General features: G+C 40.2%; 1 protein-coding gene across 1 annotated transcript; it reads left to right on the forward strand.

The window, feature by feature from the left end:
• Positions 1-10256: 10256 nt before the first annotated feature.
• LOC145066861 (uncharacterized) lies at positions 10257-11582 on the forward strand. Its single transcript, XM_079014115.1, has one exon. The coding sequence runs from the start codon at positions 10257-10259 to the stop codon at positions 11580-11582; it is 1326 nt and encodes a 441-aa protein (XP_078870241.1).
• Positions 11583-22785: the final 11203 nt, after the last annotated feature.

Raw genomic sequence — 22785 nt, forward strand, 5'->3', positions numbered from 1 at the left:
CGCTGACTGCCGACAATCCCTCGCATAGTGCCCCTCCCTTCCGCACTTGCGGCATGCACCACCGGACCTACAAACTCCGGTGTGACCCCTCCCACACTTCCCACAAGTGTGGCTGTTCAGATCCCCCACTCTAACATCAACGGTCTTGGACCGTTTCGGCGCCGGCTGCGACTGCACCGGAGCATGCATCAGCTCACGCAACTGCAACTCAATCTCTAACTCACGCCGCGTAGCGGCCTCCTGCAACTGCAACAAGGTCTCGCACCTCTACGCAGACACAAACTGTCTGATGTCCCTCTTGAGCATGATCAGATATCGAGACATTTGAGCCTGCTCCGAAGCGAACTCTGGGCAAAACATCGCCCTCTCAGTGAACATCCTGGTGATCTCAGTCACCGACTCCGAACCCTGCTTCAGCTCAAGGAACTCCTGAGCCAATCTCTCCCTCTCGACTTGAGGAACATAACGAGTGCTGAATATTTCTCTGAACTGATCCCATGAAACCGCAGCCCTCTGCGCATCCGAATATGACCCTATGGTCAATCTCCACCAATCCTTCGCCCCGAGCCTCAACATGTTCAGAGCACACCTCACCCTCTAATCAGCAGGGCATGAACACGTGAAGAAACACCCCTCCACGTCTGATAACCATCTCATAGCGACGATCGGCTCCTGAACTCCATCTAAGGTGGGAGGCTTCGTATTATCGAAGTCCCGATATTGAAAGCCCCGACCAGCTCCTCCCCCTGCCGCCGCTACAACCGCTGTAGCCGCCGCGGCAGCCGTCTCTGCGAGAGCCGCATAGCGCTCATCAAAATACTCAACGATGGCGGTGTTGATCGACCCAAACAGATCTGGCAACTCAACCCGGAACAACTCAGCAATCTCATCGCGCAGGATCTCATGAATCCTCGCATCCAACTCGCACGTGCTCATCTGACCGATAACCTCGGGTGGTACCGATCCGCCCGGAACTCTCTCTCCTGCTCCCGATCCTGATCCGGATCCACTCTCACCATGCCTCGGAATCTCCATGCTGAAAAAAAAACACCACACAAAATCTCAGACTCTTCCCACTATCCTGGGATCCAACTCTCTCAACCCAACCCTAGAGATCATGGTTTCCCTGATACGCGTATGGGTCATGTGCTTTCAGTAGTACGGGCCCATACTACCTTCCACACCTACCCATATTTGTATGAAGTACTACCACAACACCCTAGAGAAACATGCATAACAACGCTCAACCCTCACCACTAGAGGAACACTGAAATTCTCCCATAAGGAACCCTAGGCTATAGGCATCACAAATCAGGCAACATTATCATGAAATCCAGAAGATCCCTAGGCTATCACTAGCATGCTGTTCTATCAAAGCTCAAAAACAAATACCATGCATGGTATTTTGGGGTTACTTACTGGCTCCGTCTGATCGTACCTCCGCGTCCTCCCTTACTCATTTTGAAAACCATTTTAAATACTCTTTTGAAAACTCTCCTCGATTTGAGACTGGAGTCACACGAATGTTCCTCCAATTCACTCAAACCAAGGCTCTGATACCAACTTGTAACGACCGAAAAATACAACCAATTTTAAATTTTTCAAAAACAGCTCGATTCCATTAAATCTTTACAAAAAGGTTTTCAATACAAGACATTTAACGTATTCCCAGAATCACATTACTACAAAATCATGAGGAGCGGTACGATCACGCCTTCGCCTTGCCACGGTCTCCTGAAGAACCTGAAAAACATAAAACCACAACTGTAAGCCCGAAAGCTTAGTGAGATATCCCCAAAATACCAACCACATACACCATACACGCATAACATGCCACAATATATCTGATCACAGAACAACCATGCACGTCGGGTCTACTGTGTGACTGGTCCGCCGCACCGGCCTACAGTCCACCTGGTCCACCCTCTGACTCTAGCCATAAACCTCGAGTCTACAGTGTGATTGGTCCGCCCGCACCGGGCCTTCAATCCACCTGGTCCACTCTCCGAATCTAACCACATACATCGAGTCTGTAGTGTGATTGGTCCGCCCGCACCGGGCCTTCAATCCACCTGGTCCACTCTCTGAGTCTACAGTATGACTGGTCCGCCCACACCGGGCCTTCAGTCTGCCTGGTCCACTCTCCGAGCCTCGGCACGTCTGGTCCGCCCTCTTGGGGCCTACAGCCTATCCGGACCGCTCATTGGGCCTTCAGAACAACCGGTCCGCCCTGGGTATCTTGGCCTACAGCATAAAGCAAGATCGGCCTCAACCCAACTCCAGTCCAAACAACCATGTGCACATATACATACAATCATATAGCAATTCACAGTCAAGAAGCAGATCAAACAGATCACATAACATATCATCATCCTAACCAGGATACCGACCTAACAGGTTACTAGCATAGCATCTCCCTATCTCTCAAGATACTGATCTCAATCAGGTCTCTTACATATACCATCCTAGCTCTCAGGATGCAAACATATCACAACAATAACATAACAACAACTACCCGGATCTCTATCCGATAAGGGCCGGCCTTGGTGCATTAGACCCTGTTGATATAGTGAGGATAACTCACCTCGAAACTACCGGCTGAAAGGATAAGATCCCGCTGCTCCAAGCTCCGACACGAACTCCTCCACTGAACACCAACACACTCAACTCAATAAATACCCTTAATTACCAAAATACCCCTAAAAGACAACTGGACAACCTTTGGACAAGGTCAAAGTCAACCCCTGACTGACTCTACTCGCCGAGTCAACCCGATGACTCGTTGAGTCCCCATACTCAGAACTTCCCTCAATCCGCGACCTAACTCGCCGAGTCACCCCGAGACTCGTCGAGTCCAACAACTCTGAGTCCACTCGTCCACAACTCACCGAGTCATCCCTTGACTCGCCGATTCTCGACTCAACCAGAAAATATTGGGACTCTTCGACAAGACTCGCCGAGTCCAAGAACATACTCGCCAAGTCTAAGGCTATCTTCAACCTACTCGCCGAGTTGTTCATACAACTCGCCGAGTTCCAGGTCATCTTCATCCAACTCGCCGAGTTGTTCTTCCAACTCGTCGAGTTCCAGCTCATCTTCAAGCAACTCGTCGAGTCCACCCATGTGACTCGCCGAGTACCACCGGTCTGAATCCATACAGAAGCATTCCAGGCCATGCAATTGATCCAAAACATAGATCTAGCCTCCTACAACCCATCCATCACGTAAAGTGGCAAACTTTACGTGAATCCAAAGAGATCTATGCATTTTGCACATTAGGGCTAAGGTTTGGGACATGGTAGCTTCACCCAACACTCAACACAGGGACTTTATGCACATTAGGACCATCACCACTCCAGATCTGAGGTAGCAACCTCAGATCTAACTTCCAAACTCCAAAACATACCAAGATAAGCTCCCCACAAACCCCAAAATGATGAATCCATAAGAGTAACAGCCCAAGGACGAGATATTACCTCAAAAGAACGCCCCAACTACAATGGAACTCGAATCCAAGCAAAGCCCCTTGCTCCAAGCCTCTTCTTCTTCAAGATTTCCTCAACAATTGCTCCTCCAAGCTCCCAAATGCAACTTGATCCACTCACATACGAAGGTTAGGGTTTCTGGACTTGAGGATGAGTAAAGAGGCTAGGGGAATGGATGTTATGTTCTTTATATAGGGCTCAACCCCGAGAATTAGGGTTTTCTCCACTCAGCGCTTACTTGCCGAGTCCATCTTACTGACTCGCCGAGTCGGCTACTTAACACGCGACCAAGTCATGACTCTACTCACCGAGTCCACCCATGGACTCGCCGAGTCGGCTACTTAACATGCGACCAAGTCGCGACTCTACTCGTCGAGTCCACCCATGGACTCGCTGAGTCGCTCTTTCCCAATTTACTCTTTTAGCCCTTCAACTCTACTCTTGATATTTTGGGATGTTACATTTTGAGTTGGTTTTAGGGCCATTTTGAGGTGTTTCGAGGTGTATTTGGGGCTGTGGTTTAATTATGGTAAAGGTCTTAGGAGTCTCCATCTCTTTTTTTTTGTACCAATTCAATTCTTCTTTTTCGTCAAAAACAACATCGCGATTAACTCGCAACTTTCGGTCTTGCAGATCAAACAAACGGTTGCCTTCAGTTCCATCTTCCACACCTAAATACACCATCTTTTTACTTCGATCGTCAAGCTTCTTCAGGTGACCACCTACAAATTTAGCAAAAGCAACACAACGAAAATATTTAAGATGTTTACGGTTGGGCTTTTTGCCAAACCACGCTTCATAAGGTGTCATATCGGAAAGTGCTTTTGTTGGCACCTGGTTGAGAAGATAAACTGCATGTCTATCCGCTTCTCCCCAAAACTCTCCCGGGACATTTCTTCCTTTGAGTAGGCTTCTTTTCATGTCCATAATGGTCCGATTTCGCCTTTTCATAACTTTGTTCTGTTGAGGCGAATACGTTGTTGTAAGATGCCTTCGAATACCATTTTCTTCACAAAATAATGATAATTCTTTTGAAGTGAACTCTTCCCTTCGATCCGTTCTAAGTGTCTTCATTTGATAACCCAAATTCTTTTCAACCATCAACTTGAACCGTTTGAAAGCGCCCAATGCTTGAGGCTTCTCCGATAGCATGTAAACCCACATCCACCGGCTAAAATTTTCTACTAAAAGAAGAAAATATTTACTCCCTCCAACAGACGTAGGTGTGATCGGACCACATAAGTCCGCATGAACAAGTTGTAGAAATTTTTGAGCCCATATTGGTGAAATATTATGACTGAGAGATCTTGTAGTGGCCGATGCCTTGAGTTGTAAGGTAGCTAGTGCACCAATCAGAGATCTATGTTTGAGGATGGCATAATTAGTGGGTTTAAAGAAAGAGAATTAGTAGGAAGAAAGAATTAATGGTCAGATTCCATTATTTTTCAGGGATGTTCATGAATTATTGACTTAGTGTGGCAGGATATGGGTCTCGTTTGCTAGTGGGATTTGGCAGACGACATTAATGAAGGAAGCTCACAGTTTTAAGTTTTTGATCTACCTGGAGGCCACAAAGATGTATATAGACTTGAGATTGAGCTACCAGTGACCCTTCATGAAAAGGGACATAACATGGTATGTGGAGCGGTGATTGACTTCTCGGAATGTCAAGGTCAAACATTAGTGACCGCACGGCAAGATGCAACCGTTACCCACTCCCATGTGGAAATAGGAGGAGATCACCATGGATTTTATCACGAGTTGCCAAGGACGACATGTGGGGTAGATTCCATTTGGGTCATTATGGTTAAATTAACGAAGAGTGCTCATTTTATCCCTATTGCCAAGAGCATTTCCATCGAGAAGTTTGCTGATGTCTACACCAGGGAGGTAGTTGTTCGACACGAGGATCGAGTTTTAGTGATTTCAGATTGTGATGTTCGTTTCACCTCCAGGTTCTAGAGGAAGAGTTATGCTGACCGGTGACATTTAGACCTCGAGTTTCAGGTATGAGATTTCATGCTTTAGAAGGTGTCACCTTGGAAAGGTGTCATCCGGTTCCGGAAGCGAGGCAAGTTAGATCCCAAGTATATTGGTCCTTTCAGGATTATCGTCTGGGTTGGCAAGGTTGCGTATAGGTTGCATCTGTTTAATAAGCTTAGTCATATCCACAACACTTTCCTTGTCACTCAGCTACAGAATTGTTTAGCTGATGATTCCATTATGGTCCCCATGGATGACATTCAGGTTGATGAGCACCTAAATTATGTGGAGAGACCGATTGTAATCCACGACAGGAAGACGAAGACTTTGGGCATCAAGGTAGTCAACTTGGTAAAGTTGCAATGGCAGCACCGGAAAGGTTCGGAGTGGACATGGGAGCCCGAGGAGGAGATAAGGAGCATTACCAAGAGTTAATTACAACAATGGTCTTCGAGGACAAAGTCTGATTCAAATAAGGTAGAATTATAGCATTCGAAATTCAGGTATAATTATTTCACTATTTATTTATTAGTTTTAATGGCCACGACATGGGAAACATGTCCCCATGACCTGGCATGGTTAAGTGACTGAAAATCATTTTTGTGCCCCACGACACGGAAAGTATTAAGCCAGGACATGGCGACCATCTAAAGGTATAACCCTAATTTTTTTCGGGCTTCAGGCCCTATTTAAGGAAAATGGGAGTTGGGTTTGCAAACCCTCAGCCCAAAACTGTTGGACTATTTAGTGTTGTGTCAATAATGTTTTGTAATGTTTATAGTCCATCTTTGTAACGGTCAGGGCCTGTCCACCCGGTTTTTAATGTGTTAGAGTTAGACTATTTATAATGCATGTTAGACTATTTATAATGCATGCATGCATCGTGATTAGTATCAATTGTACTTACCCTAAACTGCCTTTACAGTAGAAGTTCTTAATCGAGCACATTTTCAAAGGCAGTGGTTTTTAATAATTCAGCATATTTTCGATCATTGTTTTCTTGGTTTTGATTCATATACCTGTTTAGATTCTATCGACCTACTATTTATTATTCTAACAATTGGTATCAAAGCAGGAGATTGTGTAAATCATACGCAAATCTTCTGTCGAAGTGTTCTTAGGCTTTTTTCGCTTTAATTGGATCTGTTCTAGCCATTTTCATCGTTTTGATCGATTGTTGACGTTGGATCTTGATCTTTATTATGCCCTAAACTCGTTTCTAGTTTACACATCTAATTATTTATAGGTTATAAGTGAATCGACAACATGTAGCCTGAAGATCCACACACTCTTTCTTTTAATCTATCAAGCAGCATCGGATCCACCACCAGGATACCTATTCTCTTCCCTTAAGACTATGAAGTATGGGCATTACACTTCGAGGATTACATTCTAGGTCTTAAAGATAATGGTTCCTTGATATGGGAAACCATGACTGTGCACAAGTTCATACATACTGGTATAAGAAGCTTATTAAAACTTAATAGCTTATTTTGTTTCCTTATTTTTATTAGTTTATTTTAGATTTTTAGCTCCTTTTATTAGTATTACATTGTATATTCTTTATTTTCTTTATCATGGATCGTATTAGGGACATTTTATTTTGCATGAAGAATCTTGCAGGGTTTTGGAGCTTATCGCGATTGTGGATTAGAGTGAAGACGGACTTGTGGGCTCTCGAGGCGCTATTGGGCTTGCCGGATCCATAAAAGGAGATTTGGGCTTAAAAAGATAAAGGCTTGGATGAAGTGGGCTTGTGAAGATGGATCATGGATAATTAATTTGGGCTTGGAGCATCCATTTTTGTAGGTAAAAGATGATTGTCTAGTTTAAATCACATGGATATGGAGGGGACCAAAGGAATCTTTGGTAGTGGAAGGGTGGAGTGGAGGAATGAAGGAACAATAGCATTACAGCAAAATTTGCGCGGGTGGAATTTTCGTTGCGCGGGTACCTGCGCAACTACCCAGTTTGGGCATTTTGGTCATTTGGCACACCATAACCTTGGGGGATCAGATCCATCAGCTACACTCTTGATTTTTCACCATTGGAGACCTGGAGGAGGCAATTTTGAAGCTCAAGACTCATTTCTTTTCATCTTTCCAAGATATTGGTAGTTTCTTTATGCAATTAGACTTTGGTGATTGTTATTTTGTTGCGATGAGTGGCTAAACTCTCTATATTGGTTAACTTTGGTTAAAACCTTTGAATGTTTGTGGGTTTTTGAAGGATTCATGCTAGATTATCAATTATCTTATGTTTATGGTTCTAGATTATATTTCTTATGCTTGTTTAATGATTTGATCATGAGCTTGGCACTTGAATGAGCTATTGTTAGTTTATTTCTTTGGTTTTGCATTGAATCATTGAATCAACTTAGAACAAGGGCTTTATGATGGTAAAAATCATCTCTAGTTTATGAATCATAGCTCCTTTATGGATGTGTAAGCATTGACATCCTCTAGGAATTGGGGATTCCTTCTTTCTTAAGGCTAATTAACTTCTTGGGTTCAATTGCTTCAATTAAACCCTTGATTGTTATTAAGAAGGTGTGTTTTGGGCTTCCCCAACCTCCATACTACCTAATATGAATCTTGGCATATCATGCTTCATGATTGCTATAATGAATTTGGGATGAATGATAAGCTTCATTTTGAATCGTAATGATAAACACACAAATGTTCATTGTGTTGAATTTCCTTAGTTAACCAACTCTCTCCAATATTTGAGCATCACATTATCTTGCTTAATTGCAAGTTTTTAGTTATTCAAGTCTTTTAGTTTTCATGTAATCAAACACCCCCCCCCCCTTTTAGTTTAATTGTACTTACTTAGTTTATTTACAATAGTTCTTTTAGATTGCATTGGTGATTGAATACAACCATTTCCCCGAGGATCGATACCCCTTTTTACCATTTATATTACGTTTTATTTGCAAACAAAGGTTGTAATTTGCTTGGTGGGCTTGACATCCCATCAAGTTTTGGCGCCGTTGTCGGGGAAATTGGTTATTGTTATTTGATTGTTTATGCCTAGGTCTACAAGAACCGGTGAACTACTCTACAATCCGGAAATTTAAAAAGAAGCAAAAAAAATTGAAAAAGTTAGCCAATCAAGCAAAAGCAACAACATCTCGTTCAAGCTTCTTCCTCTTCTCCACTAATCAACATAGACGATCAATTTCATACTTCAAGTGATACTGACACCGAGCCGAATTCTCCAATTGTTGGTCAATCCTTTGAAGACATTCCTTTTGAAAACTACATAGCCATGAATCACACTCCACCTCACAATCCCAAGCCAAACCCATATAATCAAGATGCTAATACCCCACCCCATCAACCAAGACAACAACCACAAGAACCTCTCATTGATATGCCACCTTGGAATCAAGCCCCTCCTTAAAACCAACCCAATTATCAACCACCACCACAACTACACAACCAACAATTCCACCAAAACAACCAACTTCAAACCAATGCTTTTCAAGTTCCACAACAAGTACATCACCCAAATCAACCCAATTACCCACACCCTCCAATGTACCAAAACCCAATGTACCCACAACAACAACCTCTCTACAACCAATACCCTCACTACCAACCTTATCCACCACCAATCTACAATCCCCAACAATACCCATACCCACCTTACCAACAACATCCCAATTACTTGCAACATTATCCCAATAACCCCAATCCATACAATCCCCCTCAAGAGTTGACACTTCGAAAAATGATGGAGACGGATGTTACTCATACACCTCTTGGTATTGTTTACCCCGCAAACCGTCGAGGGATTGAATTGAAGTCAAGTTTCATACATCAACTTACCAAGTTCCATGGTTTGGATAGAGAAGATCCTCAAAAGCATTTGAATTCCTTTCATATGATATGTGTTAGCATGTTGCCCGGAAATGTGACATTGGATGATTTCAAGTTAACCGCCTTCCCGCCCACCTTAGAAGACAAAGCTAGAGAGTGGTTATTCAACTTACCATCGGGATCTATTCACACATGGGAAGAATTACTCAAAGCCTTCAATAGCAAGCTCTATCCCACATCCCAGATATCAAGCCAAAGAAGTGACATTTTGGGGATTCGTCAAGGGGAGAATGAGACATTTCATGATTTTTGGGAACGATTCAACAAATTATGTACTAGTTGTCCTCAACACAACATTCCCGAACAACTACTTCTTCAACAATTTTATGAGGGTATGAATGAAAAAGATCGAAGGATGATTGATGCTTCAAGTGGTGGTCACATCTTCAACAAGACACCTCACGAAATCCGATCACTTTTTGGCATCATTTCTCAAGATCAAAGGATCTTTGGGACTCGAAATGAAATGAAGAGAAGTTCTCCACAAGTAGTTAGTGAAGTTAGCAACAGTCAACACTTGGAATCAAAGCTCTTGGATTTGACTAATGTGCTAAGTCAAATGGTGATGGGAAGTGGTCAACAATTGATGGTATGCGGTATTTGTGCAATGACGGGGCATTATTCGGATAAGTGTCCCACTCTTGGAAGTGAACCGGAAGATGTGAATGCAATGGAAGGATATGAAGGTCAACCAAGACCCGTGGGATTTCAAAACAACTTCAAACCAAATTGGAGGAATAACCCAAACAATCCATACCCACCAAAGCAAAATCCACCAAACATTTTGATGAGACCCCAACATCTGCAATATCCTTCCCAAAAACCTCCATATCCACAAACATCTCACCTCCCTCCAAATTACCAACCACGTCATTAACAAGGCCAATCAAGTGGTACCCACCAAATGAGCCTTCAAGAACTTGTCACTTCTCTTGCTCAAAGCCAAACCCAATTTCAACAGGAGACCAAGAACACTTTATCTAATATTCAAGCACAAATTGGAGACTTGGCCACTGCTCTCAACAAGATAGAACAAAGGGGTAGACTTCCATCTCAAACTGAGAAGGACCCTAATGCGAGTGCAATAACTTTAAGAAGTGGGAAAACACTTGGAAAAAGCAACCCTAAAAGAGTTTCAAGAGAAGAAGAAGATGAAGTCATCATTGTTGAACCTTCAAAAGTTGTAGCTCCCCCAAAGGAACCGGTTGTGCCGAACGTTGATCAACCCGACTCTTCCAACAAACCCATCAAACCATTGGTCATACCACCACCTTTTCCTTCCCGATTAGCCTTTTCCAAGAAGATAGAGGAAGAAAATGAATTATTTGAAACTTTCCGCAAGGTCCAAATCAACATTCCACTATTGAATGCTATTAAGAAAGTTCCAAGTTATGCAAAATGCCTCAAGGATTTATGCACTAAGAAGAGAAAATTCAAGGCAAATGAAAAGATTCAAGTCAATGCAAATGTGTCTACAGTTATCCAAAAGAAGTTACCTCCGAAATGCAAGGATCCGGGAATATTTGCAATCCCTTGTACCATCGGTGATTTGCATGTCGAAAGTACCATGTTAGATATTGGAGGCTCGATCAATGTGATGCCATATTCGGTTTTTCAATCTCTCAATGTTGGACCTTTGGAAGACACCAGAGTAATCATTCAATTAGCAGACAAGTCAAGTGTGTCTCTAAGAGGAGTGTTGGAGGATGTGTTAGTACAAGTTAATCAACTTGTTTTTTCGGCAGATTTTTATGTCATTGATCTTGAAGAAAAGACTCCTTCCAAATCATCTATGATCCTCCTTGGAAGACCTTTCATGCATACCGCTCACACAATCATTGATGTCCATAAAGGAAAGATAACTATGGAGTTTGATGGAGAAACCATTCACTTCAACATCTTTGAAGCAATGAGGTACCCTAGCAACATTTATCCATTGTATCGGGTTGATGTGATTGAGCCAATAAACGAGATAAGCCGTAATGTATGCACAAACAAGATACTCATGGCATATGATTGTAAGCCTAAGAGGGAAGCTCAAAGAAGATTGAATCATCCAATGATGGAAGTGACCAAGAAGAAGATAATTAAAAGGTTCAAAAGGTGCAAAGAGAAGAAAAAGGCATTTCATGACAAACACATAACCCAAAAACACTTTATTCCGGGTCAAAAATTTCTTCTTTATCATTCACGCTTAAAGCTATTCTCGGGAAAGTTGCGATCTCGATGACACGGACCTTTTATTGTTATAAAAGTGTTTGATCACGGTGCGGTTGAAATAAAGAGTTTGGACACAACTCGAATATTCAAAGTGAATGGGCATCGCTTGAAACCGTTCTATGAAGGCTTCGACACGGGATAATTCGACAATGTAACATTGGAAAACCCGAATTACGAAGATTGACGGAGGCGGGGCTATGTCTTGGCAAAGACGTTAAACAAATGCATTGTAAATAAATAATATCCGCTTAAAGTTTTGGGTGATTCTAAGCTTGAAGTTGGTCTAAAAATAAGCATATTGAAGTCTAGCAATGATCTTGGTGAAGTTTGAAAAATGCTAAAAATTTGAAATTTGCACGGGTGCCTATGCAGCCGTTGCACGACCGAACCCTAGCCGCACAGATTCCGAGTTCCAAATTACCCCAACATGGGATGTATTCTGATGTGTGCGCGCGGCTGCCCCCCATCCGCGCAAAGTTTGTGAGGGCACCCGCGCAAATGTGTCACTTCGTAAGAAAATTTTGAGTCATTGCATATGCTTCCTTTGTGCGACCAAGCTTTCATCCATGTGTATTTAGGTGGCCAAGAACTCCAGCTACACATCATTGTGCGACCCATGTGTTGCTTCCATACCGTCCTCACGTGCCTCCTCCATCTTAATCCCGATATGATCCTTCCTTACTCTCATCCTAAGCATTGAGGACAATGCTTAATTTTAAGCTTGGGGTGAGGTATTCTTTATCTTTTATTATTGTTATTTTTTTATTGCATTTTAGTTGTATATTGTTGCATTTAGAGTAAGTCATTTAGGTCATTCATAAAAAAAATTGCATAAAAATTTCAAAAAAAAAAATTGCATATTTTGTTTCTTTCTTTTTTAATTTTCATTCTTTTTAGATGCATTCTAGTTTAAGTTCATGCATTTTTGTTCTCTCTTGTCTTCTCATCCCTACATGTGCCATAACGTCGAGTCATAAGTATTGAATCATAGATTGGTCCCGGGTCTTGATATGGAATTCCTTGTATTTGATAAATGGGACACGTTTTGAGCCTCACAGACCATTTTGAGACTGCTTGTGTGGGGGTCAGATGCAGGTAGCTTGATTGGGTCTAGGTGCGGAGGGATGTGGTTGGTCATGCCAATGTGTGCGAGCAAAGATGAGCCCGATATGGTATTTTAAAGATATTGAAGACTCGCATCTTGGTTTTGGGGGGGAGTACCCCTTAGTACTCCCGAGTCTCGTCCGAGCCTTGCTTAGTTAGATTCTCACCACCTTTTTAAGATAGGTCATCATTTTTCTAGGGGTCTAGAGTAGATAGTTAGATAGATTTTGTTTATCACACCTTGCATTGAGGTGCTTGATGAACTTTGAAGTGAGTCCCCCAATTTACATCTTTTGGGACCAAGTTTTTTCGGTAACACCCATTTTTGAGTCATATCCCACCCTTTTTAGTTGATCTTGGCATATTGTCAATGATTATTAGGTGTTCATGTTAGCCTCCATCCTATGTTACATGGTGAAATTCCTAGGACCTTCAAAGAAAAAAGACAAGAAGAAAACACAAAAAAATGAAGAAAAATTGGAAAAGTGAAGACAATAAGAGATGATAAAAGACGATTCAATAAAAGCAACAAAAACAAAGAAGAAAAAAATGAAGAAAAAGAGCAAAAAAACGACGAGAAATCTGAATATCAAGCAAAAAAAGAGGCTGAAATCCAAATAACAGAAGTTCAATATTGAAGATTTGAGTTGCTAGGTTTTGAATTAGGTTAAGTAGAGTTTTTATTATTTTATTTTATTTTTGATTTTTGGTGAGAAAAGGCCCCGACGATGAGATGGTAGACTGTAAAGGATAGTACAATGGAGAAGCCTCTGAAACCAGATGTTTGCCCGGAGGCCGTGCTGGAAAGCCCTATTTCGTTATTATACACTTTAGACTGACAGATGTAGGAACCATAGTGTGTGAAGAGGCACCTTTCCTTCGTGCATTATGGTCTGCATTGGTGATTTAAAGTGCCCCCACTGGGCGCATCTCTGTTTCCTTTGTCTTGCACACAGCGACTACATCCAACCGTGATCTATTCTCCCATCAAGTGGTTGAGAATGTGGTTTATGGCTCTAAAGCGGGGAACATTTTGAAGATGCATAGGGTCCATGAAGGACTAATTCTGATCATGTTGACTGATGTTGACCAAGTTCTATGGTATCTTTCTTTTTCTCTTTTTAGTTTAGCACATCCCGAGCTCATTTTAGTCTTGTTCTAACTTGAGGACAAGTTAGGTTTAAGCTTGGGGTGATTTGATAGCTTATTTTATTTCCTTATTTTTATAAGTTTATTTTAGATTTTTAGCTCCTTTTATTACTATTGCATTGTATATTCTTTATTTTCTTTATCATGGATCGTATTGGGGACTTTTTATTTTGCATGAGGAATCTTGCAGGGTTTTGGAGCTTATCGCGATTGTGGATTAGAGTGAAGACGGACTTGTGGGCTCTCGAGGCGCTATTGGTCTTGGCGGATCCATAAAAGCAGATTTGGGCTTAAAAAGATAAAGGCTTGGATGAAGTGGGCTTGTGAAGATGGATCATGGATAATTAATTTGGGCTTGGAGCATCCATTTTTGAAGCTAAAAGATGATTGGCTAGTTTAAATCACATGGATATAGAGGGGACCAAAGGAATCTTTGGTAGTGGAAGGGTGGAGTGGAGGAATGAAGGACCAATAACATTACAAAAACATTTGCGCATGTGGAATTTTCGTCGCGCGGGTACCCGCCAACTGCCCAGTTTGGGCATTTTGGTCATTTGGCACACCATAACCTTGGGGGATCAGATCCATCAGCTACACTCTTGATTTTTCACCATTGGAGACCTGGAGGAGGCTATTTTGAAGCTCAAGACTCATTTCTTTTCATCTTTCCAAGATATTGGTAGTTTCTTTATGCAATTAGACTTTGGTGATTGTTATTTTGTTGCCATGAGTGGCTAAACTCTCTATATTGGTTAACTTTGGTTAAAACCTTTGAATGTTTGTGGGTTTTGAAGGATTCATGTTAGATTATCAATTATCTTATGTTTATGGTTCTAGATTATATTTCTTATGCTTATTTAATGCTTTGATCATGAGCTTGGCACTTGAATGAGCTATTGTTAGTTTATTTCTTTGGTGTTGCATTGAATCATTGAATTAACTTAGAACAAGGGCTTTATGATGGTAAAAATCATCTCTAGTTTATGAGTCATAGCTCCTTTATGGATGTGTAAGCATTGACATCCTCTAGGAATTGGGGATTCTTTCTTTCTTAAGGCTAATTAACTTATTGGGTTCAATTGCTTTAATTAAACCCTTGATCTTGATTAAGAAGGTGTGTTGTAGGCTTCCCCAACCTCCATACTACCTAAGAGGAATCTTGGCATATCATGCTTCATGATTGCTATAACCAATTTGGGATGAATGATAAGTTTCATGTTGAATCCTAATGATAAACACACAAATTTTCATTGTGTTGAATTGCCTTAGTCAACCAACTCTCTCCAATATTTGAGCATCTCACTATCTTGCTTAATTGCAAGTTTTTAGTTATTCAAGTCTTTTTAGTTTTCAAGTAATACAATCATTTCCTCGAGGATCGATAACCCTTTTTACCATTATATTACGTTTTATTTGCAAACGAAGGGTGTAATTTGCTTGGTGTGCTTGACATCCCATTAAAACTCAAGCCAATTACAACAATCTTATTCTCCAAGTAAAAGACGTTCCACAGGACGAAAAAGAAAAGTTAATCAATAACATTAAGGCGATGAGGATAATTAGTTTTGCTTTTCCTCCAGACACGTTTCGTCTGGTGAGTTCTTATGATACATCAAAAGAGATATGGGACAAGCTGAGAGAACTTTACTCGAGTGATGCTGATCTTGAGCATTCTATTCAGACACTACTCCTTTCAGAATTTGGAGCCTTTGTCCAGAAGCCTTAGGAAAAACTGGTTCAAACTTTCAACCGATACAACCATCTCTTGAGTTGGATTATAAAACATAAGATAGGATGTGAACTGATAGAACAAAAGGTCACGTGAATGAATGGCTTGAAGTCCAAATGGAAAGAAATGGTGTCAACTGTTAAAGCACACAAATAGTTTAAAAGCTACTCCTTAGCAAAACTTGTGGGGATTCTTAGGTCCTACGAGGATGAAGTGGCAAAGGAAGGAAAGATAGTGTCTGGGATGGGATCTTTGGCTCTAGTTGTGAAGGCCAAGAAGGCTATAGAAGAAGAAGGTTCGAAGTCTGATATCTCCAATTGTGAACTCTCAAATAAAGAATATTCTTTCATGGGGTCCAATACTAAAAGGTTCGCCAAAAAGAACTTTGGACGTAACAAAAACTGGCAAGGGATTTACAACTCAGAAAAGGTGAAGGATGAAAGTATCAACAACCCTCAAAAGGAAGAAGTAAAGAAAGAGAAAAAGTTTATGGGAGACTCCAACTACGACTGTAACTATTGTCATGGAAAAAATCATATGTCGAAGGAATGTATGTTGAAGAGAATGAATGAGAAGAAGGAATAAGTATATAAGGATAAAGCTTACTATCTTCGAAAGATAGATGAGCTTAAAACGAAGTAGAATGCTGACAATGCTAAGCCTGCTTTAACTGTGCAGGAAGATGATGAGGACTTTGGAAGAGTTTAAGTGTGGTCAACCGATTCGAAGGACGAAGAGGTTCGCGGACCCACACATGGCGGGTGCTTTGTCTCGAAGGATGAGTTCCATAAGTATGAGGGAAATTGTATGATGGTTCGTAGTGACGTTTCGGATCAAAGAGGATACGCCACTGATGGCTGAAAGACTTCGGACAACTGCTTTGCTGCGAAATCTGTCTCCGAGCAGATCAACGAATGTGAGAAAGTGATGAACAAGGTACATTCTATTCTCGAATCTCTAAATATTCCTGTCTCTCGGTATGAAACTGAATTAGATTATTTAAAATTTACAATCTCTAGTTTAAGTGATAGTTTAAAGATAACCCATTTAAGTAATACTAACTTAACTGATAAAACCAGAAGGATAACATCAAAAAGTGTAGAGAGGCGGATGTGGATTGAGAAGTTAGAGTTGGAGTTATTTAGGTCTAGGGATGATTTAATTTATTCGCAACGAGACAGTTTAGAGCTTTTGAAACAACGAAACATTTTTTGTTTGATTGCTAAACGTCTTTATTCTAATATCACTCAGCTACACATTGACTGTGAAATACGGAAGAAAATCCATAGAATGATTTTGCCCTTTCTAGAAATGAAAGAGGACGAAATTGATGCAGACTGTTTCATATGCAAATCCATCATGTCATCTGACGAAGTCTCTGATTCTTACAGAATTGGACTGGACAAAATTGAATCTTATATACAATCCAAAGACCATAAGAACACGCTGAAACAAATTTTGAGCGAAGAAGATAAACAACAAATTAAATCTAATACTGTACATAAATTTAATTCATTATGCACTAAATTGAGTTCAGAAAATACACTTAAGATTGAAAATGTATCTGAATTTGATGATGATAGTGACATGAGTGAGATTTCTGTGGAGGATGAGGTTGATTGTTCAGAATTTGTAAAAAGTGAACTTGAACTTGCAAAAAATTTGATTTCTGAAATTCAGTTGAGTGTGTTCGCATTTCTGAAAATGATTCAAAAGTTTTAAAAGAAAAGGCAATTGTTTTCCCAAAAGGTTCAAACTGTTCCGAACCAAGTTTTTGCAACTTACGGACTTAACAAAAATCAGGCCAAAGAACTATCGTCCATCATAAAAGAAGACAACGCTGGTGGGTGTGATGAATATTTTTGGTCTGCCCACATTGACAACACAGCTGAAACCAAGGTCTCTCAAAAATGACCTCTTGGAAGAAGAAGGGAAGATATGTGATAGAACCTTTGAACAAGGTCAACTAAAGCTACGAGAAAGGAAGTCCGAGTGGAGCCAAACATGTTCCAAATGATACATCATCAGAACATGCTGAAACACCTGTTAGAAAGTCGAAAGCTAGGGCTAGTTATCATAAGTCCTCTGAGCAATTTGCGGCTCAGAAACATCAGCGCAATGCTAGATATAATAAAAATCTAAAAGAAAGAGAGCATTTTTGGGGATCCAGAAATTCCAAATTTGTTTATCAAGAAAAATCAGCAAATCTAAGTGCAAAAGTCTCTTCAAATCTGAATCCTAATAACTTTTCGAAACCTTGGTCTACTTCTTCACCGATTTCAAAAACAAAAGTTTGTCATAAACCCCTGTTTTCAAAACAAGCGAAATCTTTTGAGCAAACAAAACCTAATTTCTCTCGAAAATCTAATGTTTCCAAATCTGCCAAAATATCGAAAGATAAAAAGGACAAGGGAAAGGTTGTTTTGGAGTCAAAAGTTCCTTTCAAAAACTTCGAATCAAACTTGAAAAATGAAAAAAAAGAAGCTTGAGAAAAATATTGCTAAGCAACTAATCAAAGATAAGCAAGGAAAAACCTCTTTTTAAAGGAATCCTAAAGATGACATGATTTTTGTTTTTTAAAATAACTAAAAGATATAATTCCACTTTGATTAAGCGATCTTACGTGGTTGATGAAGCAATAATATTTCATGTTTCTGTGAAAGCCTCATGAGGACCCAAACAACTTTGGGTTCCTAAATCTCTTTAAATTTCGTAGGTGATTTGTGACGAGCAGTTTGACTCCGAATGATATATTAATAGTGGTTGATCACGTCACCTGACAGGAAGGAAAGAAGAGTTAAGAGAGTTCAGATCGCTGAAGGGTGGAAGGAGAGTCAAATTCAGAAGCAACTCACTCGGTGAAATCAAAGGATATGGAATGATCACGAATGGGGAATTGTCCATTCGAAAGGTTGCTTATGTGGAAGGCCTGCAACACAACCTAATAAGTGTTTCTCAATTAGTTGTAGGTATCGGGTTGAAATTGTCATTCGATGATGAGGGATCTGAAATTATCGAAAAGGAGACCAAAACAGTGCTTGTAAAGTCCAAGCGAAAAGGCGAGATGTATCCATTAAATTTGAAACATATCAAAGGAAATTCGGCCATGTGCCTTCTTACAAAAGCACCTTTGGACGATAGTTGACTTTGGAACCGAAGGCTCTCGCACTTAAACTTCAAGGATATCAACAAAATCGTGCTAGGTGATCATGTGCGATGTTTGCCACTTCTAAAGTTTGAGAAACATCATCTCTGAGCAGCCCGCGAACTTAGAAAGCAGAGCAGGAAGAGTCATTCAACAATTATAAACACCAAAGTGATCAAACCACTTGAAGTTTTACATATAGATATCTGTGGTCCATCTTCCATCGAGAGCCTTGGTGGTAAAACGTTTATTTTAGTTATTGTTGAAGATTTTTCTAGATTTACGTGGGTTTATTTTCTTAAACAAAAATCTAAAGCCACTCCTAAGCTCAAGGACTTTATAAAGCAGATCGAGCTTCAACTACAAAAGCTGGTTTGTAACATTCATAGTGATAATGGTTTGGAGTTCAAAAAACAAGTGTTTGAAGAATTTCTAGCTGAGAAAGGAGTAGCTCAAAACTTTTTAGCTCCTTACACTCCTCAACATAACAGGGTCGTTGAAAGGCGAAACCGGTCTCTGTGCGAAGCTGCAAGAACCATGCTATCGTTTGCGAACTTGCCACTTTATTTCTGGGCAGAAGCTATCGACACATCTTGTTTTACACAAAATCTATCTCTCCTAAACAAAAGATTTTCCATCACCTGTTATGAAGTTCTTAATAAAAGAAAACCTAATGTTCAGTTCTTTCATGTCTTTGGTTCCAGGTGCTTCATTTTTAATTCTAAAGAACAAAGGAACAAATCTGACGTGAAGGCTGAGAAAGGAATTTTCTTGGGCTATTTACTGACTTCGAAGGCATATAGGGTTCTCAACAAAAAGTCGAAAAAGATAAAAGAAACCTACTATGTCACCTTTGATGACTCTTATCTTAAGAAGTTCCAAACATCAGATCGTCAACAAGAGGAGATATTTCCAGTGCAGAATCCCATGACCATTTCACTCTCAAACCTTTATGATGAATTCCTAAACTTATTTGAAGAGCCAGAGAAAGCGATCTCTTCGGAATCCAAAGCAACTGATAACAAGGAAGATGAGATCAAGAAGATCATTGATGACGTTGCGGAGGATCTTGAAACCGAGCCCTCAAGTCCGAAAGACTATGATCTTCCATCTCAACCACAAGCTAAAAATGCTCCACTTTAGGGGGAGGGTTTTGCTTCTACACCCAGCTCAAGCACACCCATTCAGGGGGAGCATTCAACTCCTCCAGTAAACCACGAAAGTCTAATCTAGGGGTGGGGGATGCAGTTCCAAACGAAGAGCCAAATCCATCATTCGAGGGGGAGAATGCGGATACAAATGATGATTCGAATGCTCGGTTTGAATTTGAAGAAGTAAATGCTGAACTGGATCCATCCTATGATCCAAACTACGCTCCACTAATCAAATGGACCAGAGATCGTCTAAACCTATGTTGATGACATCATTTCGGATCTACTAATCCTACATTAACTGTTGAGTTCCGAAAGTTGATGGAAACTAAGTTTGAGGTAAGCTCAATGGGACCGATTAACTTTTTCCTTGGTTTGAATATAAGACAGAGTCAGGAGGGAATCTTTATCAACCATGAGGGTTATATGAAGACCTTACTTGCGAAGTTTGGAATGATGGGAGATTCGAATGCGAAGGTTCCAATGGCATTAAGAACGAAACTAACATCATCATTGGACAAACCAGCTGCTGATATGACTCTCTATCGTCAAATGATAGGTTCATTAATGTATTTAACTGCTAGTCATCCAGACATCATGTTTTATGTTTGCTATTGAGCCAGGTTTCCAGCAAATCCTCGCGAACCCCACATGACCGTTGTGAAAAACATCTTCAGATATCTTGAACGAACTACCTTGCTCGGAATTTGGTACGCATCAAGCTCAGGGTTCTTTGTGTAAGCGTTCTTTGACGCTGATCTCGGAGGTTGCGGTCTAGATAAAAAAAAGTACAACAGGGGGATATCAATTTCTTGATGGCAAACTCGTAAGTTGGCAATCTATGAAGTAAACATGTGTCTCCTTATGGACTACTAAAGTTGAGTACATTGCAACAGCCTCTTGTACTTCACAAGTAATTTGGATACAAAGTCAGTTTCTTGACTATGAGATTATTATGAACCGAATCCCCTTATATTATGATTCCGAAAGTGCGATTCGCATATGTCACAACCCAGTGCAGCACTCCAAGACCAAACACATTGCACTGAGATATCACTTCATAAAAGATCATGTTGAAGATGGAAATGTCAAAATCCACTTTGATAGACCATTGATCAATTGGCCGATATCTTTACGAAAGCCTTACCGTAATAAACCTTCAATAGAATACTTCAAGGCTTAGGAATGATAGAAGTTGAATCTGTTCCGAAACCACCTTTGTAGTTTGTAAGATTTAACTGCGAAGGGGTCCAAACGCTGGGAGTAATTCGTAGTCTACTTACTGTTCACACTGTTAATCGGTCCGAACGGTCGGAGCCACTCGGAGTTCACTGTTCATTCAGAGGTTCGGAACTTCTTGTATACTCTTTGTACACTCTATTTATTGCTACTTATTTCATTTTTACTGTTTCTATTTATTTTTTAGAAAAATCAAAAATCCAAAAGTATTTTATTTACTTATGTTTTTATTTATTTGTCAGAAAATCAAAAACTCAAAAATATTTTTTTTAATTTCTATTTTATTTCTTTTTCAGAAAAACTCCAAAATACAAAAATATTTTCTTAATTTCTGTTTTATTTCGTTTGATGTTAATATTAAAATACCAAAAATATTAGATAATTGAGCAGGACTGAAGGAACACTCTCAATTCTGAATAATGGGACATGTATATATTCCAAAACTTTGCACTAGTTAAGTGTCCCAAGAAGCATGTTGCTGCATGTTGTCTGAAGCCTCTGAGACTCTATGTTCGAAGCCTTAATGAATCTATAATACAAATCGTTTCTTCTCAATCAGGCTAACAAATTACATAAGTCATTGAGCTACCTTACTCTTCTCATATTGAGTTAAGAGTGGTCTGCTTGGTCACTTTCGTATAGCAGAGGTACATTTTTCTTCGGAACCACCTCCCACTATTTCTTCATCATTTTCATTTCCATAAACGTAACCCTTGAGACTCTCAGATATTTCCACTCAGCTTTTTCTTCTGTGTTTATGATCTTAAATTCGTTATCACCAAAAATTTAATGAAACCCACAATCCAACACATATCTCATAATTGATGGTGAACAATTAATATCTTCTAGCTTTTCACCATGGAATTAACGAATATCCACCTTCGTGGCTAGTACCTTGAAATCTCTTTTTATTTTTGAGAGATCTTAATGAAATGTTCTAGACCTAAGACATTTCTTCCCAGAAGATCTAGTTTTTATTTTTCTTGAGATCTCTATATTATCCAACCACTCAAAAATTTCTAAAGCATACTTGTTCTTTTGACTACACTTGTCAGACAATTACTTCTTCCGAACGTTCAAACTTATGTTGAGTTTTGGAGTTTGGTCGAAGATGAAGCCACCCTTGTGCCTTATTAAAAAGAAGCATTTCACTGTTTCTCAACAAACAAATGATCGTAATTCAATGGGACACCACACAGGCACTTCAGAGTCTTTCTTGATTCCGAAGGAAGAGATCATTGCCTGGGATCCGTCTTCTTTATGTCAATTGAGACATCACTAGAATCCCCTATAATTATATTGATTTATTTCTTTATCTTTCGCACACTCTTGCACGGAGAACTTTGTGACTTTCAAAAAGTCTGGTTCGTAGTCCTAATGGTTACTTTCAGATTTGGAGTACAGGAAATGGTGATCATTTGCGAAAGTGAGCAAACGAAACGGCGATATTTAATGGATAAGATTGCGATTTTGGTGCGTGAAACTGACCCTGACATCACGCCGCCTGACATCACGCCTGAGACATGCCAACCTGTCATGCCATTTTAGGCGCTTTTTCAGTGATTTTGGAGAGCCAAACGTTGATTTTCTCTCACCTATCATATTGTATATAACGAAATTCAACGCTTCACTTTTATTCACTGCTTTCAAAGAAATTATCCTTCCGGCACAAGAAAACCCCTTTTCTCTCTCAAGG

Source organism: Lactuca serriola, chromosome 8, assembly GCF_051521515.1.
Source record: "Lactuca serriola cultivar US96UC23 chromosome 8, Lser_US96UC23_V15, whole genome shotgun sequence".
In the NCBI taxonomy this organism is placed as follows: Eukaryota; Viridiplantae; Streptophyta; class Magnoliopsida; order Asterales; family Asteraceae; genus Lactuca; species Lactuca serriola.

Bases quoted from the DNA above. Each gene is read 5' to 3' on its own strand.
- LOC145066861 (XM_079014115.1), top strand. From the start codon at position 10,257: ATGAGCCTTCAAGAACTTGTCACTTCTCTTGCTCAAAGCCAAACCCAA.